This window comes from Pelophylax lessonae (genome assembly GCF_965119305.1).
Source record: "Pelophylax lessonae genome assembly, chromosome: 9".
Taxonomy (NCBI): Eukaryota; Metazoa; Chordata; class Amphibia; order Anura; family Ranidae; genus Pelophylax; species Pelophylax lessonae.
In genome coordinates, this window is record NC_138776.1 from 26,258,640 (window position 1) to 26,271,268 (window position 12,629).

At 45.7% G+C, this 12,629-nt stretch overlaps 1 protein-coding gene across 1 annotated transcript; it reads left to right on the forward strand.

Moving 5' to 3' along the window:
* The first annotated feature begins 588 nt into the window (after positions 1 to 588).
* LOC309562558 (C-type lectin domain family 2 member B-like) lies at positions 589 to 12,394 on the forward strand. The gene is made up of 5 exons (XM_082266807.1): positions 589 to 699; positions 7,494 to 7,598; positions 9,103 to 9,278; positions 10,507 to 10,613; positions 11,998 to 12,394. The coding sequence occupies exons 1-5, from the start codon at positions 603 to 605 to the stop codon at positions 12,116 to 12,118; spliced, it is 606 nt and encodes a 201-aa protein (XP_082122933.1). The 5' UTR covers positions 589 to 602; the 3' UTR covers positions 12,119 to 12,394.
* Positions 12,395 to 12,629: the final 235 nt, after the last annotated feature.

The following is a 12,629-nucleotide window of genomic DNA, read 5'->3' on the forward strand; positions in this document are numbered from 1 at the left end:
CTGGTCCTCCTGGACTAGTCCTGACTCGGCGAGAAGAACTCTGAGCGGACGCGACGTCTTCTCTCTCCGGCTGCTGCGACACACTGCTAGGGCCGCGGGAACGGAAGCCGGAAGGTGGAAGTGGTGATCGTGACACCGGGGCGGTGCACCACCCCACGCGTCAGGTCACCAGATGATGCCCCACTGTGATTGGTCCAGGCTGGAGTCTGGACCAATCACAGCCCGGACATCAGAAAAGTGGGGTGTGTCGGGGTGCATTGCTCTGCGCCCCGATGACCCCCTGAAGAGCGCCAATTGGCGCCTCTGCTGGCCGAGGGTGGGGGTTTTTTTTGTAAATCTTTCTTTCTTTCTTTTTTTTTTGGGGGGGGCGGCGCCCCTACGCCCCCTATCGGTCGGCCGCCACTGGTTGGAGTTAAGTGTTTTACTCATAAGTGTCTGTACAGATGTCCACATTCTTCCCTTGAAGAAGATGTCCACTTTTATGTAGAAATCCCATTCATATGTGATTTTTCTCTTTATAGATCGTAACAAAAACCCAACGGAGTTTAAAAGACATAAAGACAAAGATAAACACAAAGATACAAGACATTTTCATCTGTCCAATGAGAGAAATTATGGAGGAAGAAGACCTCAAAGTTGTCATTTCAAAGGACACTGCCAAACCCAAACCAGAAATTCTGCCGGATCCATCAGGATATGGTAAGAATCGGGGAAATGTTGGTTGAGGGAATTGTAAAGCTCAGTTGTAGCCCCGGACTTTTACAGCCTAGACAAAGTCAAAAAGAATGATTAATTAAATCTAATAGTCTTTCTTTTATTTGTGACTTAATAATACCCCTGCACTACCCCAAACTCCCCCACTCTGGCAGCCTGCTGAAGATGTGGACCTCTGCCCCTTCTGTATGAGCAGTGGACTGTTCCAAGCAATCTGACACACCTCCTGCATAGTCACAGCTATTGTGCTCCAATCAGCCTGAAGCGTCAACATTGCTGATTGGAGCACAATATGGGTCACTGTACAAGGGGTGTGATGACCTGCCGGAGGTAGACCACCATTCTCAAAAAGGGGGGGGGAGTGTGGGGTAGAGCAGCAGGAGTTCTTTTAAGTCAAAGAAACATTACTAAGGTTAGCTGAGACCTCACCTAACCATCACGCCTTATGAATTCAGTATTCAGGTAATTACATTTCATCTTCTCAGTTGAAATTAACTGTAGTTGCTGATACTACATTGATTGCTGCAATCTTCTAGATCCACTGCTGCATGGCTGCCCTTCTGCATAGTGGCCACAGAAGGCTCTTCATTCTGCACTGCCACCATTCACCTACCACCTTGTATTTCTTCAATGAATACAAGGAGTTCTTTGATTGGATGAGGTGGAGATCATGATGTAACCACCCTGCCTCTCCTCTCATCCAATCAGAGAATGTCTTGAAAAAATACAAAATGGACAGCACATGGCTAAGTGGTTAGCACTTCCACCTGCCAGCACCAGGGCTGTCGGTTCAAATCTCAGCCAGGGCATTATCTGCCTGGAGTTTGCATGTTCTCCCTGTGTCTGCGTGGGTCACCTCCCACACTCCAAAGACATGCTGGTAGGTCAGTTGGCCTTTGTATGTGTATGTATGAACGTGAGTTAAGGACTTTAGACTGTAAGCTCCTTAAAGTGGAAGTCCACCCTAACACTAAACTCTCTAAATCTACTGGCATCCACAATCTAAGGCTGACCTATCTAGCCCTGCAAAGAAGCAATTGCTGTACATACCTTATTGAAGCTGCTCCGCTCCGGTCTCCAGTGGCAGAAGCTCTGCAGAGGAGACAGCTGACAATGGATGGGAAGTGGCGTCACCCATAGAGTCTGGGGCTGACTGGCAACTTTTGGCCCAGGGGGCAAGTACAAATCAGAGGCCCATGGTGCAGTGATTTGGCCCTCTCCCCCTCTTCCCGGCCTCCTCCTGACCCCCATTCCAGGCTGAAGCTCTTCTACAGGTACTCTCTATTCACCGGCTGAATCCGGGTTCCCGACCTGGCCAGCAGGGGGGCGGTTGGGGGGAGCTGGGACAGCTCGGTTGGGGCTGGAGGAGAGTCTCCAGTTGAGCATGGAACCGGCCTCTGCTCAAACACAGTTTACACCATCCATGTTTGGGGGGGGGGGGAGGCCTGTGCTCTGTCCTGGTCCCAACCCGCACTCAGTAGGTCAGCGGCAGGGATTTTTTACTCCTCTTCACCAGAAAACTTTAGGCATGTCTGTGGCAGAAGCGGTGCAGCCATTTTACGGGGCATCAGAGTGGCCCAGGGGGCAATTGCCCCCCTCCCCCCTGGTCCAGTCCTCCCCTGCATAGAGCTCCTATGGGGCTTTTGTTGTCGGCTGCCTCTTCTTCACCAGCCTCCACAGCGAAGCCGCCATTGACAGCTCAGCGTGGGACCGGACCAGAGCGGCTTTAGAAAAGGTATGTATAGCAATTTCTTCTTTACAGGGTTAGATAGGTTAGTCTTAGAATGTGGATGTATGTACATTTTGAGATTTAGGGTTAGGGTGGACTTCTACTTAAAGGACAGGGACTGATGTGAATGTACCATATATATGTAAAGTGCTGCATACATTGTTGGTGCTAAATAAATAATTATTACATTTAAAAAAAATAATAAAATACAAGCAATTTTGTGAATGGCAGTGGTGCTCTGAAAGCATCTCCCTGTGGGCACTCTGCAAAAAGCATTGGACCCAGATGATTGCAACAATCAGTGTAGTAGTTAAGAAGAGTACTACAACAAGTGTCCTCCCCTAATCCCTCAGGTATGAGATATACATATTTTGTGCCAAGCTAGACAAATGTGTATACAATAAAGGTCATACCTAGACTGTAATTGGACAAATGAGAGTTCCAACAGTAGAAGGTGATCATCTTGATGGTGCAATTTATGTGATGATGCTCACCACCTACCATCCTGATTCCCTTTTGTCCAAATCATGTTAATCAATGAAGAGGGCCCTTAGAACCCAGTACACGTGATGGATTTTATTAAATGCTGTGAATGGTAAACTGCATATGGACTTTACCCTCCCGCTGGTGCCTCCTGGCCCTTTAAGGGGTTCTAAATGCCGGGAGGTGTGCATTCCGATCATGTGACTGATGCGATTGGCTGTCACAGTGGTCACATGACCAGAAAGCTCCTGACTGGTGGGTACCAGAAATCTCCTGACTGGTGGGTACAAGAAATCTCCTGACTATTGGGTACAAGAAATCTCCTGACTATTGGGTACCAGAAATCTCCTGACTGGTGGGTACCAGAAATCTCCTGACTGGTGGGTACCAGAAATCTCCTGACTGGTGGGTACCAGAAAGCTCCTGACTGGTGGGTACCAGAAAGCTCCTGACTGGTGGGTACCAGAAAGCTCCTGACTGGTGGGTACCAGAAATCTCCTGACTGGTGGGTACCAGAAATCACCTGACTGGTGGGTACCAGAAATCTCCTGACTGGTGGGTACCAGAAAGCTCCTGACTGGTGGGTACCAGAAAGCTCCTGACTGGTGGGTACCAGAAAGCTCCTGACTGGTGGGTACCAGAAAGCTCCTGACTGGTGGGTACCAGAAAGCTCCTGACTGGTGGGTACCAGAAAGCTCCTGACTGGTGGGTACCAGAAAGCTCCTGAAAGTATGCATTGGGAGTTCTCTGGTACCAACCGGTAACTATGCTGGATGCCCGTCCTCAGCACAGAAATGTATACATTTGGGATGCATGTATGCAGCCTCTCAGCCTATATGCGTATGCCTGGCGAGAAGCGGGTAACATCTGTCTGGCATCCTTGTTTTCTGTATTTTATAAAAGCAATAAAAAGTATTGACAGATTATTATTTTTTTTGTCTTCCTCAACTTAACACCTTCATGCCCGGCCTATAGCAGAATGATGGCCAAGTGGTGGCTTTACTATCCTGACTGGACATCATATGACCTCCTTCATATGTACTGTTCGTGTGTGCCCCTGGGGGTCCGTAGCGCAGCGATCATTGCCGAGCTTTGTCCCTCGAACACAACGCATCACTGACCAGGGTAAAGAGCCCATGACGTAGGCTCTTTACCATGTGATCAGTTGTGTCCAATCACAGCTAGGCACATGTAAACAAATGCCGGTTATCAGTATTTCCTTTCCTCAGCACTGTCAGTGTCTGAGGAAAGGAAAGGCAATACTGGCTTTCCAATTACAGGGGAAATTTGCACTGATAATCAGGGCACTCGTTATCAGTTACCATCAGTGCAGCCTCATCAGTGCAGCCTTGTCAGCTCCCATCAGTGCAGCCCCATCAGTGTCCATCAGTGCAGCCTCATCAGTGCCCATCAGTGTAGCCTCGTCAGTGTAGCCTCATCAGTGCAGCCTTCACAGTGTAGCCTCATCACTGCAGCCTTCACAGTGTAGCCTCATCAGTGCCCATCAGTGCAGCCTCATCAGTTCAGCCTCGTCAGTGCAGCCTCGTCAGTGCCCGTCAGTGTAGCCTCATCAGTGCAGCCTTCTCAGTGTAGCCTCATCAGTGCAGCCTTCACAGTGTAGCCTCATCAGTGCAGCCTTCACAGTGCAACCTCATCACTGCAGCCTTCTCAGTGTAGCCTCATCAGTGCCCATCAGTGCAGCCTCGTCAGTGCAGCCCCGTAAGTGCTCATCAGTGCAGCCTCGTCAGTGCCCGTCAGTGTAGCCTCATCAGTGCAGCCTTCACAGTGTAGCCTCATCAGTGCAGCCTTCTCAGTGTAGCCTCATCAGTGCAGCCTTCACAGTGTAGCCTCATCAGTGCAGCCTTCACAGTGTAGCCTCATCAGTGCAGCCTTCTCAATGTAGCCTCATCAGTGCAGCCTTCACAGTGTAGCCTCATCAGTGCAGCCTTCACAGTGTAGCCTCATCAGTGCCCATCAGTGCAGCCTCATCAGTTCAACCTCGTCAGTGCCCATCAGTGCAGCCTCGTCAGTGTAGCCTCATCAGTGCACATCAGTGAAGCCTCGTCAGTGTAGCCTCATCAGTGCAGCCTTCACAGTGTAGCCTCATCAGTGCCCATCAGTGCAGCCTCATCAGTTCAGCCTCGTCAGTGTAGCCTCATCAGTTCAGCCTCATCAGTTCCCATCAGTTCAGCCTTGTCAGTTCTCATCAGTGCACATCAGTGAAGAAGAAAAATTACTTATTTGCTAAATTTTATAACAGAAACAAAGAAAAGGTTTTTTTTTCAACATTTTCGTTTTTTTTTTCCGTTTGTTTAGCAAAAAAATAAAAAAACCTGTGGTGATTAAATACCAACAAAAGAAAGCTCTATTTGTCTAAAAAAAAAAATGATAACATTTTCATATGGGTACAGTGTTGCATGACCGTGCAATTGTCATTTAAAGTGTGACAGCGCTGAAAGCTGAAAATGAGCCTGGGCAGGAATGGGGTGAAAGTTTTGAGGTAGTTAACTAAAAATATCTTGTTATTGCTGCCTGTGGTCTGTTTGAATGATTTCCCCTCATTTCTGTTCTTTCTGACACCTGTCATTATATATTCCATTATATTCACACCAGTCCAAAAAAAGAAAATGGAAGCAAGTACAGTGCATCCGGAAAGTATTCACATCGCTTCACTTTTTCCACATTTTGGCTATGTTACATACAGCCTTATTTCAAAATGGATTCAATTCATTATTTTCCTCAAAACTCTGTAAACACCCCATAATGACAATGTGAAAGAAGTTTGATGCAAATCTTTGCAAATTTATTAGAAATAAAAAGCGAAATAATCCCATGTACATAAGTATTCACAGCCTTTGCCATGACACTCAAAATTGAGCTCAGGTGCATCCTGTTGTCACTGAACATCCTTCGGATGTCTCTACAACTTGATTGGAGTCCACCTGTGGTAATTCGGTTGATTGGGCATGATTTGGAAAGGCACACACCTGTCTATATAATGTCCCACAGTTAACAGTGCATGTCAGAGCACAAACCAAGACATGAAGTCCAAGGAATTGTCTGTAGACCTCCAAGGCAGGATTGTGTGGAGGCACAGATCTGGGGAAGGGTACAGAAACATTTCTGCAGCATTGAAGATCCCAATGAGCACAGTGGCCTCCATCATCCGTAAATGAAAGAAGTTTGGGACCACCAGGACTCTTCCTACAGTGGGCCGCCCAGCAAAACTAAGTGATTGAGGGAAAAGGGCCTTAGTCAGGGAGGTGACCAAGAACTCGATGGTCACTCTGACAGAGCTCCAGCATTTCTCTGTGGAGAGAGTAGAACCTTCTAGAACAGGGATCCTCAAATTATGGCCCTCCAGCTGTTGCAGAACTACACATCCCATGAGGCATTGTAAAACTCTGACATTCACAGACATGACTAGGCATGGTGGGAATTGTAGTTCCTGAACAACTGGAGGGCCATAGTTTGAAGATCCCTGTTCTAGAAGAACAACCATCCTTGTAGCACTCCACCAATCAGGCCTGTATGGTAGAGTGACCAGACTGAAGCTACTACTCAGTAAAAGGCACATGCCAGTCCGCTTGGAGTTTGCCAAAAGGCACCTGAAGGATTCTCAGACCATGAGAAAAAAAAAATTCTCTGGTCTGATGAAACACAGTTCAAACTCTTTGCCCTGAATGGCAAGCGTCATGTCTGTAGGAAACCAGGCACCGCTCATCACCTGCCCAATAATATCCCTACAGTGAAGCATGGTGGTGGCAGCATCATGCTGTGAGGATGTTATTGAGCAGGAGGAACTGGGAGACTAGTCAGGATCGAGGGAAAAATGAATGCAACAATATACAGAGACATCCTAGATGAAAACCTGCTCCACTGTGCTCTGGACCTCAGATTGGGGCAAAGGTTCTTCCTCCAACAGGACAAGGACCCTAAGCACACAGCCAAGATAACAAAGGAGTGGCTACGGGACAACTCTGTGAATGTCCTTGAGCTGCCCAGACTTGAACCCGGTTGACATCTCTGGAGAGATCTTAAAATGGCTGTGCACCGACGCTCCCCATCCAACTTGATGGAGCTTGAGAGGTCCTGCAAAGAAGAATTGGAGAAACTGCCCAAAAATAGGTGTGCCAAGCTTGTAGCATCATACTCAGAAAGACTTGAGGCTGTAATTGGTGCCAAAGGGGCTTCACCAAAGTATTGAGCAAAGGCTGTGTTAGATATGTACATGGAATCTTTTTATTTTTTTATTTTTAATAAATTTGCAAAGTTTTCAAACAAACTTCTTTCAAGTTGTCATAACGGGTTCTTGTTTGTAGAATTTTGAGGAAAATAATAAATGTAATCCATTTTGGAATAAGGCTGTAACATAACAAAATGTGGAAAAAGTGAAGCGCTGTGAATACTTTCCGGGTGCACTGTATAAACTTCCTAAATGGGGACAGCTGTGAAAAAGTTGATAAAGAAGTCCTATGTTTTAGTATGAACATATCTTATATACAGTAGCTTGTTGCATCTCTATAATGTACCGTATATCTGAAGTTTTTTATTTTCTGCTTTGCAGGTACCAAGACATTTTTTTGTAAGAGACTTCTATATATAATATTGGCATTTGCTTTGATCAACATTGTACTTTTCGCTGCACTATGGACAGTTCATTCTGCCAGAGGTGAGTCCATATGAAGGGCACTGTTATGTAAGGGGCATCACACAATGGCATGGGTTGCTGGCACTAATGTATGAAAGCATTCTAAAATCAAAGTGTTCACATTGCCCATGGAACCAAATCAAAATCTTCCTTTAGGGTTTACTCAGAGGTGTAACTACAGGGGTTGCAGGGGTTGCAATTGCAACCGGGCCCCATGCTCCAGGGGGCCTGTGTGGCTCCCCTGTACACCTGGATAGGAGGGGCATCGAGGGCAGCATGTAGAGAAATCCAGGGCCGGATTAAGAGCATCATGGGCTTGGTGCTGAGGATTTTGAAGGGCCTCAAGGGCCGTGCCTTGGCATGCACCCAGAGGAGGAAGGGTGCAGCCATGCATGCCTAATTCAACATGGGATGCTGTCTCTGAAGCCCATAAACACATCCATGCATCGGCAACTGTCCCTCCTTGTCCGGCCTTCGTGCTGTGTGGGGAGGTTCTGAGGGAGCTGCCTGGGGAAGCGAGCATAGAAGCCAGACTTCTGTGTTTACAAGTGACAGAAGAGCGGTAACAGTGAATATGGCCAACCCGGGGCCTATATAAAAGGTCGGGGCCTGGAGCTGCAGCTCCAATAGCCCCTACGTTAATCTGGCCCTGGAGAAATCACTGTCCTCCTTTTTCCTCCTGTAACTGCAGGAGGGAAATGGAGGAGATTGGTTCCTCTGTATGCTTTACCAGCTCCTTCCTTTTCTGAATGGACAGAGTCATAGTCAGTGACATTGTAATAAAAATAAAATAAAATGATGAAAAAGAATAAAATTAAAATACCAAAAAATATAAACTACTGACATCAGTGGGTGAACTTGCAGGATCACAAAGGTCACACTTGCAACCGGGCCCTGGCATTCCACCACCGCGGGGAGGCCCCAAGATGGCAGGAAGTGCAGAACTTGTGAAAGGGTCCCGCTGCAGGACAGTAATAAAGGGCTCCGCAACGAGAATAAAGGGCGCCAGGATCAGTGGGAAGAGCACCAGGCTTGAACTGAAGGGTCCCGGCCAGGGGTCCGGGGGGCCCTTCATGGTTTCTTGCACTGGGGCCCTGAAGACTCTAGTTACGCCTCTGGGTTTACTCACATGGGTGACCAGGGGATGGTAAAAATAGGCAGTTGAGTCACAGTTGTAGCACCCTTTGACTGCCCCCCATAAACTGCAGTAGCAGCTGGGCATGGTCATACACACACAGCTGGAGAACAACCACAATCAACAGGTACTTACACTGCTTGGATTCAAAAAACTAAAATATTTATTGATGTATTTGGAAACCAAAAAGAAAAAAGTGTTTTTGAGCACCAATCAGATTATAGTTGCCTTTCCAAAATTGGGATACGAAAAGAAATTACATTTCAACAGACAACACAGCAAAACATTCCCCCTTGTAAATTGAACGCAGTCTATACTTGCCCCCTGAGATGCGGCTCATTGATGAAACCACCAGGGCCCATGTAAATATTGTCTATTTTCCGATTTTAGGGAAGAGCGAAGCCTGCCCAGAAGTTATCTTTGAAGCTCCATGTGAAGATGATTGGATCTGGTACAGAAATAAATGTTATTATTTCTCCAAGCAATATAATGAGTGGCAAAACAGCCAGGACTTCTGTGACTCCCACAATGCATCACTCGCCCTTATAGATTCCCAGGAAGAGCTGGTAAGTTAATCTGTGTGTATGTCTGTCCGTGTGATAACTAAGGTTTGAGTGACCTTGTACCATGATGGGTTGCTGGGTTTGGGGGAAGATTTGACCTCCTCTAATGATGGGGTGTTCAGTCACTTATTTATTACATGAGGCATAATGAATGCCTTCTATAGAAGTGGTTTCCAAACTGCGATCCGAAGGGCAAATGTGGCCCTTTGCTTGCCATTATATTACCCTGGGGGCACTATCTCTCTAACTGACATCAACAATGAGTAACCATTCCTCCCAATGACACCAATGATCGGGCACTATTCTTTCCACTGACACCAATGATGGGGCACTATTCCTCCCTCTGACATCAACAATGAGTCACCATTCCTCCCACTGACACCAATGATGGGGCACTAGTCCTCCCACTGACAACAATGATGAGGTACTATTTTTCCCACTGACACCAACAATGGGGCATTATTCCTCCCACTAAGACCAATGATGAGGCACTATTGTTCCCATTAATACCCATGATGGGGCACTATTTCTCCCACTGACACCAACAATGGGGCATTATTCCTCCCACTAATGCCAATCATTGGGCACTATTCTTCCTTCTACTGCCCACCACATCTAAGGCATTGTTTACTCTCACTGACACTGGGGCATTTTCTTCTCCTCGCTCTTTAGAAAGTTTGGAGCCCCCTATTCTAGAGAATGCAACTAATGATGAATTTGGGTAGCTCAACATTCAGCTACTATCTTTACAGAATCCCTCAAATCTGTGTATCCACTTATCAAGTCTACACCTCAAGACCACATGGTGACATTAAACCAACAACAATTTATTGAGAATCGGACATTCTAGTAGGCCTAAAATGACCCAGCTGAAATACATATGGTAGATGGTTTCCCACAAAGTTCATCCATGTAATCTTTTGTCAACAAAATTATTTCTAATATATGTGAATGAACTTTGTATTCCTGAAAAAAAGGTCGTCTCCTTGATTGAAAACTGACCATGTCCAGTTGAGGCATTTCTTGGTAACACATGGACAGTACAAGTTAATTTGGAGCAGGTTGGGGAAATTGGACTATGGCCAATCACCCTGTAGTATGGCATTTAACAGGGCTCAGTAGAGAATCCTATCAAATTGTTCCTCATTGGTTGCTCAAGGACACAAACGCATCACACCCAGCCAGCTTGTGCTTATTAGTCCTAACATTTACTTTCATTTTTTCCCACCAGGAGTTTCTTCAACGATTCAAAGGTTCATCAGATCACTGGATTGGTTTGAAGAGAGAAGATAATGGGGGGCGGTGGATGTGGACAAATGGATCAGTATTTAATGACACGTAAGTCTGGTTTCTATTAAAGTAAAACTTTATTGGTGTTGGGTCAATTTTATTTAAAATGATTGCATTCATTTTGAAATTTTTAAACTAATATATATTTATACTAAATTGTTTTCCAAAAGATCAAATAACTGGGTCACGTTGGCTTAGCTGCAGAAGTACCTAAAACCTCGTGACCTGGATAAATTTGGCTATGCACAGCATGAAGTGTTTTTGGCGTGGGTTGTCGGTGTTCTGGTCGAAAACTCCAACTTACCGAGAACTCCAATCATATCATTTCCAATGACTGTAAACCAGGAATAATTGGAGATTTCGACCACTTGGTGTTTTCTCAGAACAGACGGCAGTGTATACTCTCCGGTACACGCTCTAATGAGTGGACGTTTTTAGTCCGTCTGCTAGTAACCAACAACATGCTCGCCTCCAATGCAGCGACAACTAGCAGGCAGACTAAAGCCCCGTACACACGCGTCGATAGTTGGCCGTGAATTTTCGGCCAATGTCCGATCGGCCGATTTTCGGCTTGTTAGTATGATGCTTTCGACAACCGACTCCGACTTTTCGGCCGAATAAAATCTGGTGTGCAGGCTATAAAATTTTTGTTGGCCGTCAACACAACAGCCAATTTTCTGTCAGTCAGTACAGATTTCGGCAGACAAATATCTGATGAGCAAAACTGGGCATGCTCAGAGAAGAAAAAACACACGGAAAGTAAACCAGCACATGACATCACTTCCAAAGTTCATTTTTGTTGGCCGAGAAAATTCGTGTGCAGTCTAGGCACATTCCAACCAACAAAACACAACTCTGGACAAAAGTCGGCCGATCGGTTGGCCGATAATGGTTGCGTGTGTACGAGGCATAACAATGTCCACTCATTATAGTGTGTACCGGAGAGTAAAGGCTGCCGCTGTTCTGTGAAAACACCAAGTGGTTGAAATCTCCAATTATTCCTGGTGTACAGTCACCGGAACTAACATGTGGCCAATGTAGTGGCCAATGTAGTGCCATGAAAGTGGCCAATGTAGTGCCATGAAACGCGATGAAGGTGTTTTATACTATTCTGTAAGCAATAAATATTGATCAATGAAGAAACTATTACTCAGCTTCTCCTTCACATTTGGGCGCCTCTGCTGACACCACTTTCCTATCTTTTGGGGCCCATAGATCTCTTAATGTGGGGGCAGAGTGAAGTTCCCCTTTTATGTTTTTTTGTTTGCTAACTCTTAATATTTCTGTTTAAAACTCTTAATTATTTTTTTTTTTTTTTACGTATAGCAATTTGACGTGTTAATGAATTTTAATCCTTGACTAATCAAGCTGTTAGTTAAACAATCACTGTGGGATGGTATTGTCCTCACCAGCTGTCTTGGATCTCCTCCAGGTTCCACATTGATGGGGTGTCCCCATGCGTGTTCCTCAATCGGGTGCGGGTCTCCAGCGCAGCCTGTTACTCCGATCGATATTGGATTTGTAACAAGCCGGACAGGCAAAATGAAAGGTGACGATTGGCTTTAGGCTTTGTGCGACTCAAAGAATGACTGAGTTACTGACTTCCTAATGTCTGATCATCGAGCGAGAAGACTTCCTACGGGACCACACGTACAAAAATTGAGCACATTCATTGACCATTAGAAGACATTGGAATGGCCGGCTCTCATAATGATGGACACAACTACAACAAATTCTGGTGTTGACGGATTATCAATTCAACTGCCAACTAGATTTGGATCTGTAGCAGGCTGAAGGGTTTCTTTTTGCCGATTTTGGTATTGCCTACTAGTCTTTGATTGTTGACATCCATACTCTGCACTATTGTACAATCTTCCAACTCTTGCAAAGAATTTGCTTGCGTTATGCAGTGCAGAGAACGCCCGGACTGTGCCCCCCGACTGCAGACAGTTCTGGGATAGGTCAGCTTTTTATTTGTTCAACTGTAAATGTTCTATTTTTTATTTTATATTCATGATCTTGTATCATTTTTTATGTATTCTCAAAGCAGGATCTTTTGATAGA

Bases quoted from the DNA above. Each gene is read 5' to 3' on its own strand.
- LOC309562558 (XM_082266807.1), top strand. From the start codon at position 603: ATGAGAGAAATTATGGAGGAAGAAGACCTCAAAGTTGTCATTTCAAAG. The intron at 700-7,493 runs GTAAGAATCGGG...TCTGCTTTGCAG, and splicing joins GCCGGATCCATCAGGATATG to GTACCAAGACATTTTTTTGT. The intron at 10,614-11,997 runs GTAAGTCTGGTT...GATCTCCTCCAG, and splicing joins GGATCAGTATTTAATGACAC to GTTCCACATTGATGGGGTGT.